This window comes from Limulus polyphemus, unplaced genomic scaffold, assembly GCF_000517525.1.
Source record: "Limulus polyphemus unplaced genomic scaffold, Limulus_polyphemus-2.1.2 Scaffold6401, whole genome shotgun sequence".
Lineage (NCBI taxonomy): Eukaryota > Metazoa > Arthropoda > Merostomata > Xiphosura > Limulidae > Limulus > Limulus polyphemus.
The window spans coordinates 9,660-27,577 of NW_013672011.1; the positions used below are offsets into that span (position 1 = coordinate 9,660).

A 17,918-nucleotide genomic window follows, 5' to 3' on the forward strand; every position below is an offset into this window, starting at 1 on the left:
TGCTATGAAGCCATTTACAGTTCCCACCAAACATGCTCGCCCTTTCAGCCGTGGGGGCGTTATAATGTGACGGTCAATCCCACTATTCGTTGGTAAAAGAGTAGCCCAAGAGCTGGCGGTGGGTGGTGATGACTAGCTGCCTTCCCTCTAGTCTTACACTGCTAAATTAGGGACGGCTAGCGCAGATAGCCCTCGTGTAGCTTTGCGCGAAATTCCAAAAAACAAACAAACAAACAATCTTACGTTCCTAATTGTTGATTTTTGTTCTTGTTGGAACTGTGTGCCACGGTAAATAGCTTTTCTTTTTTTTACAGTTTCTCTCTCTTACGTAATAAAGGATAGGAACTGTACAATAGAAATTCACTGTTGTGCTAATACAAAGAAACTAAGCCGTTTTACTACTGTCCATCCTTTAATTCCAGAGCTTCACTCTAATAATATGCGTATCGGGTCGCTTTTGTTTCCTATTTAGAAATCAAATGTTTAAACAACTCTCTTCAGTTATGTACCAGCTGATCAGTGTCGGCTATCAATACGAAGAATTAAATTGTGGCGGAATGCTACAAGTTCTTCAAATACCTACAGAATGATAGGTTTCTTTTTGTGAGAGTAAAACACTTAAATATACCATTTCGTATTTAGAAATCAGTTGTACAGAATTTACCTGTGGCACAGTTCTTACTAATCTTTTACTGTTGTTTTATGAACAACTGAAAGCAAAAAGTAGAATTTTCAAATTTTGAGGCTCGATCGCGGCTCAGTGGTTAACGTCTCGGACTGTGAAGTTACTAAAAAAATCGCCTTCCGCACCTTGAGGCCGTGGGCTCACCATAAGAGTGACTGTCAAATCCCATTATTTGATATGACAAGAGTAGGTCAACGGTTGTTATACATGGTTTTGACTAGCCGTACTACCTTTATAATCTATCAGATCAAAATTAGTGACGTACGGCTAGCTCAACTCGCTCTCGCGAAGCTTTGTGCGAAATCCAAACAAAAGAAACAAACTTATAATTTTGGCCAGATTTCTGTGAACGCTTAACTTTATCTTGTTTTATGATAAAGTATGTGACCATTGGTGTGAACTGGGTATTGACTTTTATTCTCTAACTGTGTGACCAGTGGTGAGAACTTGGTATTGACTTTTATTCTCTAACTGTGTTGCCAATGGTGTGAACTGGGTTTTGACTGTTGTTCTCTAAATGTGTTGCCAGTGGTGTGAACTGGATATTGACTGTTGTTCTCTAACTGTGTGACCAGTGGTGTAAACTGAATATTGACTGTTGTTCTCTAACTGTGTGACCAGTGGTGTAAACTGAATATTGACTGTTGTTCTCTTACTGTGTGACCAGTGGTGTGAACTGGGTATTGACTGATGTTATATAACTGTGTGACTAGTTGTGTGAAATTCGTTGAGAGAAAGTAAGATCATCCACTGGCAACAAAACTCGTGCAAAACCCTCAGGTGAAAAATAGGTCTAGTATAACTTAATGGTAATAGCCAAATAAATTCATCTGGTGTTACTCAAAATGAATGATTTGGTGGGTGTCAAGTTCAGTTGTCCTGTAGTATCTTAGTGACACAGCTTTGGTTAAAAACGAAAGGAAATTCTGATGATAACAAAAATACCATCTAAAGAAAGTCCAGATAAAATTATTGATGATAGTTGTAAAATTTCCCGTAATATTTCATCGAAGATCTATTCAACAGCTTAACAGTGAAACTAAGCTAAAAGGATTAAACAACTGTTAGAAAGACGTGTTTTTTTTTTACAACAGCTTAACAGTGAAACTAAGCTAAAAGGACTAAACAACTGTCAGAAAGACGTTTTTTTTTACAACAGCTATTCAACAGCTTAACAGTAAAACTAAGCTAAAAGGATTAAACAACTGTCAGAAAGATGCTTTTTTACAATAGCTATTCAACAGCTTAATAGTGAAACTAAGCTAAAAGGATTAAACAACTCTCAGAAAGACGCTTTTTTACACATTCATAATTATCTGGTGACCAAACTCCTTTCCATTCAAACAAATCTCGTTCTTCAGCTAACAAATCTAAAGTTGTGGGATGTGTTCATCAATTTGTAATCTCCAGAAAATATGGCTACCGTCACCTCCTGGAATTCGAAACTTTAATGTCAAAGTAAACATGCTTTTACTGAAGTGAAGAGTTAAGCTGCTGTGAGAAACACAGTTTTTTATTATTATTAAAAATATAACTACTTGGTCATCACAATTCTCTCCTAATCACCCCGCCATTGAACATGTTCGCCCTTTCAGCCGGGGAGGGGGGGGCGTTAGAACGTGACGGTCAATCCCATTGTTCGTTGGTAAAGAGTAACCCAAGAGTTAGAGGTGGGTAATGTTGACTAGTTGTCTTCCCTCTAGTCTATCACTGCTAAATTAGGGACGGCTAACGTAGATAGCCCTCGAGTAGCTTTGCGCGAAATTCAAACCAAACTCTCACAACCAAGGCTTGTCTTCCAGTTTAAACCTGACAGAATTTGTACTGTCATTAGTATTGTCAACCATTTGAAACTCCGTCCAGTGGAATGACGAAAAACGCCCGCTTCTATTAACTGGACCAAAATATTTCGAATCACGGAAGGTGCTAGTGGTGATGTGTTTGGGGGCAATATATTTACTAATGTTTCTAGAAGCGAATCTTTTACAGCTAGTGTTGTGCCTTACATCAGAAAATGAACAGATATTTTCCGTTAAACTTTCCAATACTGAAGTTACTCTTTTTTTACTCGTTGTTTTAGCAGCTTTAAAAATGTTAAGTTTCGACTCTTGTAATTTCTATTTTACTGTGTTTTTTAATAGTTGGGACATAATTTCTACTGTTTTTAATTACCGTACAATAAAAATGATGGGCGTTTACAGTAACCTGAACGTTGGAACTAGCAATTGCTTTAAGAGGCGTTATTTTAGTATAATTTATTTAGGCGTTAGTAAGATTGTTCATATGTAAACAACTCCCAGATATATCCTGTTACTTCCCAATTAGCATACATAGAACCGAAGGTATTTATCTGTACTGTGAACTAAGAAAAATACGATTAGTGACATAAGCAGTGGGAACAAGGAACGAACGTGGCGGACTGTGAACTTAGGACTCCGTGATTCGTTGCCACAAAAACGCGCTCCGCACTTTGGAGCCATGGGTGCACTATAACAGTAACGATCAACTCTCCTTATTCGATTAGAGTAGTCCAAATGCTTGCTGTTGTCTAGCTGCTTTCCCTCTTGTCTATCAGCTCATATACTTTCACAGCTATCGTGTAGCTTTGGGCGAACTTCCGAAACAACCAAAAATGCTTGGCTTCGGTCAGATGGACCTGGAAGGGTCCCTCATGCTTGGCGAAACTGTTTGTGGGTTTGTTTTGAATTTCGCGCAAAGCTATACGAGGGCTATCTGCACTAGCCGTTCCTAATTTAGCAGTGTAAGACTAGAGGGAAGGCAGCTAGTCATCACCACCTACCGCCAACTCTTGGGCTATTCTTTTACCAACGAATAGTGGATTGACAGTCAAATTATAACGCCCCCACGGCTGAAAGGGCGAGCATGTTTGGTGAACGTAGATTCGAACCCGTGATTCCGAGTCGAGCATCCTAACCACCTAGACATGCCAGGCCCTTGGCGAAACTACATAGTAGGAACATTAGCAATAATAATCGATAAGGAATGAAATGAAGTTTTCCGTTTTTATTGCAAAGCTTTATTACACATACACACGAAAGATAATCACAATTCGTCAGTTTTGCCTTCCATTTCATACAGCTTAATGTCTAATAAAGGGCTGATAGAAAATAGTCTTTCAGCTAAGGCTTTGGTTGTTTTAATCCAGCCAATCTGATGAGTTCTTTTTTTTTGTTTGTTTGTTTGTTTCAAAATTCTGCGCAAAATTCCACAAGGATTATCTACGCATAATTTTGAACTTATAGACTAGAGAGAAGGAAGCTAGGCAACAGAACCCATTGCCAACTCTTTGGCTACTCTTGGCTAATCGATTAGTATAAGTAGACTTTTCTCATATAGCGCACCCACGACTCTAAAGAGCGGAGCGTGTTTTTGCCGCAACGGTTCAGGAACTATAAAATCTCGGATTCACAGTTTGGGCACGAGGCCAACTGCGGTCTTATGGCTCTGGTATTAAAAATTAGCCATTTTGATAGTATTCCTTTTGTAACTCCGTCATATGCCAGTTAAAAGTGACGAGTTTTAAGCTTTTTTCCCGTCATATTCGAGGTTATATGTTAATTATTTCGTGGCTTGTTTTGTGAAAAAACAAAACAAAATCCAATTAAATCCAAATACAGCCTTGCACATGTAAAGAATAATCTTAAACAATGATGTTTCTTTAGCTAGCAGTGTATAAACAAGAGTTTTCATGAATCACAATGGTGGTTCATAATAGGGAACGCACAGGAATTTGCTCAAAACTCTGATAGAACATTCGGGCAACCCCCAGTGGTACAGCGGGATGTCTGCGGACATACAACGCAAGAATCCGGGTTTCGATACCCGTGGTGGGCAGAGCACAGATAGCCCATTGTGTAGCTTTGTGCTTAATTACAAACAAACAAACAAACATTCGGGCAAAAACCACCTTAAAAAGCAGACTTATTGTTGAAACAACACTCAAAACCTTACTGTTCAATAGTTAAGACCACCCAAACATTAATAATAAGCAAAATAAATGATTTCACGATTGTTATACAAAATCTAAATTTGCCCATTTGTTCTTATTATTAATATTATTGTTTTACAAGCCTACAGCAAAATCGGCTGGGTATTTTGCACCAAAACCTAAACAGATATACTATATGAAACGCTGTGAATGTCCATGACCTAATTAAAAGTTGATTATTTTTCACTGAAAGGTAACTTACGTGGTTATAAATACATAATAGATGCGATGTTGTTGTTATGAGCGTCTGCCTTTGTAGTCGACACAAAGCCACCACCTGGCTCAGTAAATAATTACTTTAAAAGACACGAAGCTTTATTTAAAACGATGTTTTAGACGTATTTGTTGTATTTGAAAAGGCTACTTTTCTTTTGGTAAAATGTTATATGCGCTTAGTGGGGGTTGTGTCTTAGTCTAGGCATATATTTGCTCATGGCTATGCATTAACAAAGCCAATATACAAGATAATTAAAACTTGAGCATTTAAAATCTACAAATAGGGATCATAAAAAGAGTAAGCAAACAAGGCTGGAGATCTACTGCTGGCAGTTTGTTCAAGCTACAAATCCCTATTATGACTCCACTATAAAATTATTGCAAGTAATATCTACTGTAGTGTGGGATCACACAGGAATTTTGAAAAAAAACTGAGAGAGTAGTTTTAAACTTAATTTGATCTCCTTAATTTTGTCGTGCAACAAAATTTTGTAAGTCCTTCACTTCCTGCTATCAAAAAATCCAGTGTTTTCCTAGCGTGCGCGTTAATTAGAAACTGCAACTCGTGCATTTTCTGGCGCATTAATTGGAAGTTGCCACTTGAAAGTTTCCCGATTTTACTGTTGCATATCGTTACTTGACTTTGTTGTTTGCAAGTTTTTAACAGCGGACGATTACCATGGTAGATTTTCCTACTCAGACAATGGTGGTGATTATTTCTACTGTTCCTTATACTTAGCTGAAATTGTGAGTGCGTATTCAGTATATGTTACCATTACATATAGCACTATTTCATATAGCTATTGCTACTTTTAAATAGTTGGTGTTAAGGAAGCGGTTGTAAATGTTATCGATAATTGGTGACTTACGTTTAGTATGTTGCTGTCGTTCATTTTGCATGCATTTTTTTGTGTCGCCTTATTCTAGCAAACTTATGCACAGTAGGCTATTGAAGAACATACATATGTGTCATGTAGACCTAACAATGTAAGCATGTTACTAAGTCTGTTTACATTGCATTAATATGTGTTGTATTATCTTAGAAGAAACATTATTCCGTTCTGATGATATTTCTTTGTTGCTGCTCGTCTTTTGTTACATTACACTGTGACATCGATGGAAGCTGATCGTTAAATCTGTGATGATACAATCTTTGCCGTCAAGAGGGTCCTTTGAGAACAACTTTACATTTTGTTTGATGTAGTTACATACCACTACGTGTATTTATTCTTTGCTGTACATTTGTTATTTATTTTGAATAAGTTCAGTGTGGTTGGGTGGAAAAAAGCCAACACAGAAGTAAGCTTTTGAAAAATATGTAACACCCAACTGAACATATATGCACGTATGTGGTTTAAAACGTATCTCCATAAATGGGCATAAATATACTTAAGAAACGAGATTAGTAAAAATTGTTGATTTAAAAAGGGGGAATAGGGATCGTCAAAAAAGTAAGAAAGAAGTTAAATCAAAATGCAAAGATTATATTTTCAAGCCTACAACTAAAAAAAAAAGTAAACAAACAAGGCTGGAAATAGTGTCTACATTATTTTCTCAAGCTACAGACCCTTATTTTGACTCCATGTCTACAGTACTTGCAAGTTTGAGGAGGGTGTAAATTAAATAAAGGTGTTCTTTACCTCAGGTATCTTCTTGGGTGTTCCACTGCTATTCAACTACTGCTGTTGACTGCAGCCTTATGAAGAGAGTGTCCCCCTATTGGCGAGAAGTAACATAATCATTCAATTTCAAGGTTGGAAATAAAGTTTACATTATTTTCTCGAGCTACAAATCCCTATTTTGACTCCATGTCTACAGTACTTATAAGTTTGAGAAAATAATGTAGGCACCATTTCTAGCCCTGTTTGTTTACTTTTTTTAGACTCCATAGTTGTAGGCTTGAAAATATAATTTTTGAATTTTGATTCAACTTGTTTCTTTACTTTTTGACGATTCCTATTCCCCTTTTTTAAATTACCAATATATACTAATCTTGTGAATTAGTAAGTATTAATACCATTGTCTACATAGTTTAAAATATTTCAAATACTGAAACCTTACATCTTAATGCATCTTGGTCTCCATGATTTACAGCACAATTTGTTGACCGAGAACAACAGATAAATCTACTTTTATAGATATAATAACATGTACTATATACTAGACAAAACTAATAACGGCAATTCGCGATAAAGATTGATAAAATAATGTAAAAAATGGAGAATATATATTTTCTACCATAGTCATTTACCCGAAAGTATCTTGTATGATAAAAAAATACCTCTTGTCAGAGTTCGTTTATTTTAAATTAAATAAAGGTGTTCTTTACCTCAGGTATCTTCTTGGGTGTTCCACCGCTATTCGGCTACTGCTGTTGACTGCAGCCTTATGAAGAGAGTGTCCCCCTATTGGCGAGAAGTAACATAATCATTCAATTTCAAAGCTGTGATAAATCATGGAAAAGTCACTGATTTCTTTCTTACTGGACCCTTAATCTTAGCAGTTTCTGATTTCTTTCGATGTTAGCATTAGGATACATTTGTTACAGTTTGAGGGTAATTGGTCCCATTCAATGTGACTGAAGACATTTTCAGCAAACTATCGAATTTAAGCCAAGTTTTTTATGCAAGTTGTTGTACAGTGATGCAAGTTTTAGCCAAGCAATTCGGTTAGTGTGAACTACAATGATGTAAAGTAATTTTAGCCCCCCCCAGTGGTCAGCGGTATGTCTGCGGACTTACAACGCTAGAAACCGGGTTTCGATACCCGTGATGGACAGTGCACAGATAGCCCATTGTGTAGCTTTGTGCATAAATTCAAACAAACAAACAATTTTAGCCAAGCAATTTGGTTAGTGTGAACTACAATGATGTAATTTTAGTCAAGCAGTTCGGTTAGTGTGAAGTACAATGATGTAAAGTAATTTTAGCCAAGCTGTTCGGTTAGTGTGAACTACAGTAATGTAAAGTAATTTTAGCCAAGCTGTTCGTGTGAACTACAATGATGTAAAGTAATTTTAGTTAAGCTGTTCGGTTAGTGTGAACTACAATGATGTAAAGTTGCAAAAGTTGCGAGTTGCAAAATTATTCTATCAGACAAACATTCTTTCCCTCCCATTATAACAAGAGTCGATTTCTCAGCCGTTTTGCATAAGAAAGACATCGTCTAGGGTGTAGACGTTTTGCACCAGTACATGCATTTCAAACAACTAGAACTGAGAGTAGTCACATTTCAACCCTTTGGGTTATATATATAACCTGTAACGTTTTACTTAATTTACCTTGCACATCCGCCACACCCTTTGAATACTTTGACCTGCACCATTTTCAGGTAATGTCTATAATATGCAAAGTTTGTTGAGGTCCAAACAAACTATGTTAGTGCTAGAGACACGACGATGTACCCTAAAGACTCATTCTAGCGCATGATTTGTCAAAGTTTTGTCGTGACATGCTAATATCTATTGAAAAAATTAACATAGTTTTTATCACAGAATTTTAACGCGTGTAGTCTAGTTTCTGTTTCACATACAGGATAATAACACATAAATCTTCCGACCATGACGAGGGTAGAATTGGAAGACTTTAGAAACACGAAAACCTTTTTCTGTAAAATTAATAAAGACCGAGCTAATTAAGCATGCTAACGTAACCTCTGAATTGAGGAGTTAATTCACTGTAATCCACGATTCATTCGGTGTGCCGACTGAATGACAGTAACAATAACTTTGATGTTAGTTCAAATCCTTAATACTTTTTTTAAATGTTGGGAAAAACTTATATAAGATGAAGTTTTGTGTGCACCAATGAACGTGTCATTAACTCTTTAATATATCTTACATTTCAATTCTAAGAGAGAACGGTCTACCAGCGAAATAAGTAACGACGGGAAAGTAAAAATTGTAAGTTGCAGGTATAGCGGCCATCTTGGTTGGCTCTTACCCATTATCTATTTTTTTTTTTTTTACTTTCATATGTAAAAGTAGAAAACTAAACTTGTAGGAAAGTTTAGAATGATGTACTTCGTTACTTCCCTTTAACGCTCCCTTTTTGTTAATGTGTTTACATAATCCAGAAAAGAAAGTTTCTTTTCTTACTTAATCAATACAATAAAAAGTAATTTTCTAAATAAAATTGTGCGTTCTACAAAAGTTAAATACTGATAATATTTAAACCTTTTAACGTATTTTCTCTGTTTTTTTTTAATGAGTGTCAGTATATAACAGGCTCCAATAAAACGTTAGAAATGTGACACAAAACTCTACATTTTGTGTCATGAAGTTTTCACCAAGCAATATACTTTTAGTTAGATTCCTCTAAGTATACTGATCATTTAAAATAATTTTTTTTTCCAATTTATAAAAGATTTTTGAACTTATAATAACAAAAGTTATTGTAGAAGAGAAAAGTACTTATTATTCTCAAAGCAAACTAACATTTCTTAACATGTAGGTTCTTTTCACCAATTATTCTGAGTTTAATACCCTTTTAAAGGTTTTAAACTTTTTCTTTTATGTTAAAAATATGATATTTTATTATATATCTCTATAAAAATATCTAATTATCTGTAGTTTGAACAAACTTAAAATATTAGTATATCAAGTGATCAAACGTTAGACTGTCTCGTCTATTTACTCGTCTTTAATCGTGCATGAGTCGAACTGGACGACACACAAGACCAGAACATATGACGACACTGTTGTTTTAACCTCTCTCTGCAGCCCAACACAGCAAAAATAGGTAAATGACTAGCGAGAGTAGACTTTGTTCGCCTTCATTTCTTACCCGTACGTAAGGTTCCTTGACATACGTTCAATCATTAGTAAGAATAGATACTTACGAAGGTTTAAATCGTTTAATCGAAATACAAGTTACTTTACAGTCCTTTACCCTAAACAGACCGTGTTATTACAAGTCAAACAGTATCCGTGATATTTTTTGTTGGACTGAAACTGTTTAACCTTTGATACGTGCCTCGAAAAAAACAAGAAAAAAAAAAGAGCAAGCAAAGTTCGGTTTCTTAACAGCGACTCCTACATTAATACAGTGCTTCTGCATTGATTTCAAATCTCTATATTTCCAGCTGTTGAGAGGGGCATGAAACACTTGGTTTTCACTATTGCATGCATTAAAACAAAACTAACAAAGAAACAAAAATCACGTCTTTCTATTCAGATCTTTTGGAACTTGAGGAATTATAGGAAATTAAATAAAAAAACAATAAAACATTACGCATGTGAAACGTGTGTTCGCGAAAAAGAAAAATCAGTATATACACACACACGCACATAGCACAATTCACCACGTATTGCATGTAAATTTGTTGCGCTGATGAAAAAAGTATGTACTTTACTTCAACACTGTTATACATGTGAAATTGTTACATTATTTAAAAACTTAGTGTACCACAACTCGTCATTTTGTGACGTATATTCCTAGTATATTTGTTTGTTTGTACTTATGCACAAAGCTACACAATAGCTTACCACGGGTATCGAAACCCGGTTTCTAGCGTTATAAGTCCGCAGACATGCCGCTGTGCTGCTGGGGGCTCCTGGTATATTGATGTGAAGCTCATTACTTTGTCACGGGGCTGACAATTCCCATGTGTTATTACTACTATAAATATTACTTTCTTATTAAGCAGAATGTTATATGTATAAACAACATCTAAAATTAAATCAACATTCAAAATATTGTTAGGACTTCTAGCGTTATTAATTAAAATATAGTACGTTAACTTAATACCTAAATTATATTTCTTTAATTTTTCACAGGTTTTGTAAATGCGACATTAAAAATGGGGGCTTTTTGAAATCGTATAAAAAAAAGAGATTTTTTGGCGATTCGAAATAATAATTTTGATTTTTTTCATTTTTTTTTATTAGGTTAATGTTTCCACCATTTTCTGTGATGTCACGTGCTGTAGTTCAACGAAAGCAGATTTTATAATTTGATTATTTGCAGAAACTGTTCAAATCGATCCAAGTTCACGTATTTCATTAAACATTCGTAGACCCAAATTTGTAAATATTTTATTAATTTCACCACACAGCAATGAAAACTTACCTTTTACTTATTACAAGATAAGGAGGTGTCAAATTGAAATTAATGTGGTTCAATAGTGTTCTTATTATTTTCTTTCTTTCTTTGCAGATATACTTTGATTCTTACTTTAATCTCTTAACATTCATAATTAACATCATAGGGGCCATAAACGTCAGGGATGCAATGTATAGGTCACAAATACAGTGTAAAGTCACCCATTTTAGATTAGAAAATATACGCTATGACATGATTCGTAAACAACAACAAAAATGGCACCGAGACTCGTATGATAGATCATAAGTGTGACTAAACTCACTAATGGTTGTATATTAAACCAGATAGTAGTCTGTGCAATATCACCAATTTTTTTCACCTTAAATATGTTGTTGTATCGTTACAAAATGATCCTTCTACAGCAATATAAATTGTTCCAATGCATATTGTGTCGCCAAGTCGCGGCTGTTAATCTGGATAATAGCCAAATATATCAGTCAAGCAGGCGCCAATCGAGCCGCGAACTTACAGATTGCTTTGAGAGGTCATCTTTCCGCTGCTGTATCGAAGTGGATCAGTTGCTTGTATTCTACAGTTAGCTTTAGGGGTTCGAGTGGGATGTAAGGAGTAGTTTTGGGGCCTGTTTTATCTCATTCAAAGGGTTCTAAATCACGATCTTTGCCCAGATCTGAAGTTTTCGTCCTAACTTATTTAGGAGAAAGTATGCAGTTCGTTTTTACGTGTCTGGACAAATGAATCTGAGTGTTAAAACCACATTTTGAACATTTCCAACATATATTTTATATTGTCTTACACATGAATAGGAATAAATATTTTTGAGCTTAAAATTACGCTATAAAAATTGGAATATATGTTTTTAGGCTATTACATGTTCGTGTAAACATTTATCAAAAAGCACATACTTGTAAAATAAATATATTTATCGCAAGTAATTTAGTAACAGAATCATGATATTGGTGTTCTTAAAACACCATGTTTTGTTTGATATAACATTTAAGGTGAAACAGTTCTAAATGTTGCAAACCTATCTTGCAAGACAATTAATTATTGTTAATCAGAACAGAAAAGCGACAGAGTTATCTAAAGCGCATGCGTGGTATGGTGTTTCTGTTCTTTTAGAGAAGGATAATAAAATTTGAAAAATAATTATGTGTTGTTGTTGTTTTTCCACTAATTAAAGCTTCAGATAATTTGTTGTTGTTCCATTTCAAAGCATAATCAACTGTGTCTTACATACTGGAAACCACCGAATTATAAAACAGTTTTGCGTGATCTGCTCTTCTTATACCCTTCCAAGTGAAAACAAGTTTGACAATGTTTATAACCTACAGCAATTTTCTTTTGTTCTTGTAATTACATATATTTGCGGATATGTTTTATTAGTGGTTGTTTTGAGCTTAAACTTAGTTTCGGTAACAATTCAACCATCTTTTGGTTAGTATTTTTACCCACATCGCTAAGTGATTGATCAGTAATAGTTAGTTACCGCTGTAGTAGCGTCGTAACAGATAGCCTCCCACCAGGGAAGCAACTGTGACACATTAGCGTTAGCAGTGTTAATTAAATACCGTTTCTGAAGTGTATTCCATATTCAGTGACATACAGTGCTTTAAAACTAAACTTTATAAAACTACAATAAACAAAAACAAACTAAGATATAAGCAAATACTCATTTTACCCGTCGGTCTCTTGTCGAGGCTATCTATTACGTAATTTTATTGCATTGATTACCATTTAGTGCTTACTGAACATAGTTCTGTGTTACCGACTTGAGAGAGCAATCAGCGCCATCTGTTCATTAGTAGAGATTCTCAATACAATAAATAATTCAACATAAGCGAATTAAATAAATCACTGAACTCCTAAAATATATGATCTTTTATGTATGCAAGAAATTTTATAGTTTTCAAGTTAAACCACTCATATTAGTTTAGTTTTACTTCCTCACTTAACTTAATTCAGGTTTTGTCTATTGAAATCATGTCTGTTGTTCGCATAATTTGTTTTTCTATTCCCTGCCGAATTTTTCTTTATCTTAACTCTAGAATTATCGATGGCGACACATCTCATCGTGTTTTTAAACACATTTTTCTTCAGAAAAAATAAATAGATAAATAAAACCCAAATGTTTCAGATTCATTAAACTAGCAAACTTGTATATCGAGATGTGGTGTTAACTAACCCTAAAGAGTTTTAAAGGTTTATTTTGAAACTGTAAATTTCAGTTTCACCTTTAGAAAAATGTTACTTGCTTTTTAAAATTATTATATTTTAAGGCATTTATTCTTGAAGCCCATTGATTGTTATCAAAATAACAAAATTATAAGTAAACAAGTTTCATATTTCCGTGTAAGTCTTAGAATTTTTGCGTGAAGTTGTTTGGTTTCCCTGCTACATACTGTGACAGGAAAAAAATGTTTTCGTATATAAATAACAAGATTAACACTCTGTTTAAGTTTAAAATGGCCGCCCACCTCCTTTCCACTCAGTGTATATTCTCATGGTTTGGTACCTCCATGGTCACGTCCGTGATAGATTGCCTTAAAAGCTGCACCCACATGGTTATTGTATTCCTTGATTGATTACCTGAGGTGATTGGCAGAAACTGTGTGACCGGCGCCTCTGAAAGTCCTATATTGCCGCCTTTCGAACCTAGGCAGCTTTAAACCCGCACTTAAAGACTCTCCTGATGAGATTACCAGACACCTCAGCTTTTGTTAAATGAATATCTCACAAACTAGCTTGAGATCAGAACTTTGAGAATTTCAGTTATTATTCTTATCACGCTGTATCCTTGAAGAGAATTGGAGAGTCTGGAACGTGGTAAATAGTGTTCTTATCAAGGAAGTTTGTAGTGCAAGCCACCGGAAGTCTTCTTTTCACTTGCTACACCGAACCAGGGCTAGTAACATAACATTGTTTTCACTATGGTGGCCTGTCAACTGGATTATAACTTGTTTGTGACCAAACCGCCAAGTGGTTCATTGGGTTCTTTTATAGAGTATTATTGGGGGAGGGATGTGTATCGTTGCCTGATTGACACATTGTGTCTTGTTCACTGAAATATACGACGTACTTGTGAAAGAGATGGTCAACAATATATAAAACATAATCTTGTTATTTACAGCACAGAAACTTTACATCATTTTCAAATTAATCTCAGTTAAATTTAAAATGATTTTTACAGGATGACTGAAATAGGTTTTAAAAAGTTCCTAAAACTATATTCAAACGAACTTCTTAAGTTTGTTCAACAAATAATTATAAACATCAAATCCGCTTGTAACTGTTGAACCAGTAATATAACTCTTTGACTCACCGAAACTCTCATATCAAATAATGCTTGGTGTGGTTTGTTTTGAATTTCGCGCAAAGCTGCACGAGGGTCATCTGCGCTAGCCGTCCCTAATTTAGCTGTGAAAGTCTAGCGGGAAGGCAACTAACCATCACCACCCACCGCCAACTCTTGGTCTACTCTTTTACCAACAAATATTGGGATTGACCGCACATTATAACGCCCCCTACGGCTATAAGGGCGAACATGTTTGGTGGGACGGGGATCCGAACACTCAAATATTGCTATCAAAGAGTCCCCCGCTCGGTAGACACAGTAGATAGCCCGATGTGGTTTTGCTGTAAGAGAAAGACACACGCTATCAAAGCTTTGCTTTAATCTTAACCTGGAGGTCATGAGGTGAGAAGACGCTCATAATAGATATTGATGAATAAGAATGAAAACATGAACTTACCTGCATTAGGTGTGGTTAAGATTAATTCCTTGAAGATTTTAAGTATATCGAAGACCTTGAGCTACAAAGTGTCAGCATAATACAAATTCCAATATAACAGGTTAACTCGATTTCGAGGATATCTCAGAATAATCATTCATCTCCTAAATGCAGTTTCACTGAAATTAGCAGTTAACTCAAACTTAGATTTTATTGATTTTGATATTTTATTCTTACAGGCTGCAAATCCAGATGAACTGAGCTTTTTAGAACAGGAAGAACTTTGGATTATCGGAGAAGGAGACGGTGATGGCTGGGTAAAAGTAAGGTTTACTGCGTTTACAAAGTAAAAAACGATGAAATCTGATTCAAAAAATGGCGCAAAAGTCAGTTAATCTATAAAGCTTAACAGTCACTTTATGTAACAATAATAATAACCTTGGTGAGGTCGGTAGTGGACTGGCATTTGTTTGAACACTAGAAAATCACTTAAGGATTGGCCCACCACCACTGAGATCGGCTCGGAAGAGGGAGGGGGGGGGGACGTTGATAGTTCCTTGGAACTTGTAACAACTTGCGATTTTACAAATTTAGACTGTTGAGTTGTATAAATAGACTTCATTTTTGGAACTTGGGACCTGCCCATCAGAAAAATTTCCCCATAACCCGTATGGTCAACCTGTTTCTAGACTAGAAGCAAAATAATTTGGACTTTATGGCCTTAATATATTAATAAAAAAATGTAATCCTCTATTTTATGGTTGGTTGTACAACTTGATCTGTTCACCAATATATATGTATAATCACAATACATTGTAAAAATAACAACAATAAAAAAAACATTTTTCGGTAATTTTATAATTACGAGTTCGAAGTTCTCAATGCTACAATGAACTAATCTTCATAAGCTTGAAGACCAAAATCATTAGGGTGCCCTAAGCTCTGTAAACTTCATTGGTTTGTCATCCACATAGATTGATACTAACAGTAGCTTCTCTTTGAAACAAAAAAAGGGGGACGACCATATCTGAAAACACGTGGTTTATTATAACCATGCATCATAAAAAACTTTCCAATAGCTAAGATTGATCGGATGTCTTTTTTTCCCTTGCGAATTGGAAAACAAGAGTTTTGGAGATTGATTTTGTTACACATACAAGGAAACGTTTAATTAAAAATTCTGGACCAAGTAGTAGAAACATCCAAAATATCTTTATATCAATATAGCCATCCAGCGTACACCTTCTAATGTTTATATCCAAACTGAGATCTTTCTTATGATCCCCCCCCCCCACCTTTGAGACATCCCCATAGTCTACATATTCCTTTAATCTTATTTCCCGAAGCAACCAATCCTCTTATACCAGACTGTTTCGTTATGCACTTTCTAGGCCATAATTTTCCAATGATTATCTGTAATCTTTCTTGAACTTTTCTAAGGCACTGAGTCCTGCTCTTTTGCTCGTACGTTTCCTGTTTTTTTTCTTCCCGTTTCTACTATTGTGCGCTTCGTTTTTACTTTCTTTTCCTTATCTGTCTGCGCCAGTTGACAACCTGGACCGATAACGTTAATGCGATATGTATATATATATACATACATACACGAACAAGGTAAAGTAGAAAGTAAGGTTTTTATATATACAAATGGCAGTGGTGTTTAATCTAAGTTTCATTATGTATTACATGCCTTTTGTTATTCCTATTAAAATCTACAAATACTTTCCGTGAACCCGAAGTCATGCTAATATACAGCAATTCGAACTTTATTTATAAAGTTTATTTTAAAATAGTTCATAAATTCTTAATCGTCCTAACTTTATGATGTCTGTTCGCGCATTACTAACATTGAAAATATTTTTCCTTCTAGGCACGAAACTACAGAGACGAAGAAGGCTATATCCCCCAGAACTACGTAGAAATTGCTGATGGCCAAAACCTTGTGTCATCTATATTTATGGCACCCTCGTCATTCGCATTTGTTGATTTCGGTCAGTCTGACAAACGTGGTGAAGGTTTCGTTTCGGAATCATTTGTTCCTGGAGCGGAGATTAACGACAGTTTGCAACTGCCCTGTGGTAATATTATTATGTTTTACAGGACTAATAATAGAAAATGTTTAACATGCTACTTAAAACCTCGATGTCGTAGTTGGGTTACATCTTTTTTTGGATTTAATATCTTCATACCCCCGGTGGGACAGCTGTAAATTTACAGACTTAAACGCTAAAATCCGGTGGATACAACAGATAGCTCAATGTGGCTTTGCTATAAAACAATCAAAATTTAATATTTTTATAGGTATTAGTTTTTCACAAGTTTACTTAAAACATCTGGATAACTCTTATTAATCAAATAAATGTGTGACTAGGACACTACTACGCTCGGAATGAAATTGTGACGTTATTTTGAGAAAATATCGGATTATTGGATTATAAAAACAACGCGACTGTTACTGTCAGATTTACAGAATTTTGACATCTTGTTTCTTTGTTGTAGATAAGTTCTGTCGGGCACTGTATGATTATGAAGCATCGGGTTATTGGGTTATAAGAACAACGCGAGTGTAACTGTAAGACTTACAGAATTTTAACATCTTGTTTCTTTGTTGCAGATAAGTTCTGTCAGACACTGTATCAGGTTATTGGGTTATAGGAACAACGCGAGTGTGACTGTCAGACTTATAGAATTTTAACATATTGTTTCTTTGTTGCAGATAAATTCTGTCAGGCACTGTATGATTACGAAGCAACGTGCGACGAAGAACTTACCTTCATGGAGGGCCAGGTCATCCGGATCTTGAAGAAAGTGGTCCATGATGTAGACGACGGATGGTGGGAGGGCGAGGTCGACGGAAATATTGGCATTTTCCCATCGTTGGTCGTCAAAGAGATCAAAACAAGCGGGGAATCGCAGACTCCTAGTGTAAGTTACAACAATTTGTATATAGTAAACAAGATATTTCAGATTTTCCTTTAACGCAAGGTAAAAAGGAAAATAAGATATGAGAGTACGACAGAGAATGCAGCGTCTCATGATATACTTTTTTGTCACCTGAAAGTAGGCTCGTTGACACACCATCTGATGCTTGTGCATAACTCTATCATCACTGGATTAAATAGCTTCTGATGATGATTGTATCAAACTTGAAAAAAAAAGTTCGTTGACACACATCTGATGCTTGTGCATAACTCTATCATCACTGGATTAAATAGCTTCTG

General features: G+C 35.4%; 1 protein-coding gene across 1 annotated transcript in view; it reads left to right on the top strand.

The window, feature by feature from the left end:
* The window catches only part of LOC106473684 (F-BAR and double SH3 domains protein 2-like), a gene marked incomplete at its 5' end in the record, with an annotated part of 39,535 nt that overhangs the window by 6,910 nt on the left and 14,707 nt on the right, over positions 1 to 17,918 (top strand). Inside the window, 3 exons of the mRNA XM_013934363.2 lie at positions 14,940 to 15,023; positions 16,568 to 16,775; positions 17,414 to 17,622. Of these exons, the coding sequence (XP_013789817.1) occupies positions 14,940 to 15,023; positions 16,568 to 16,775; positions 17,414 to 17,622 (501 nt within the window). The remainder of the gene's footprint in view (positions 1 to 14,939; positions 15,024 to 16,567; positions 16,776 to 17,413; positions 17,623 to 17,918) is intronic.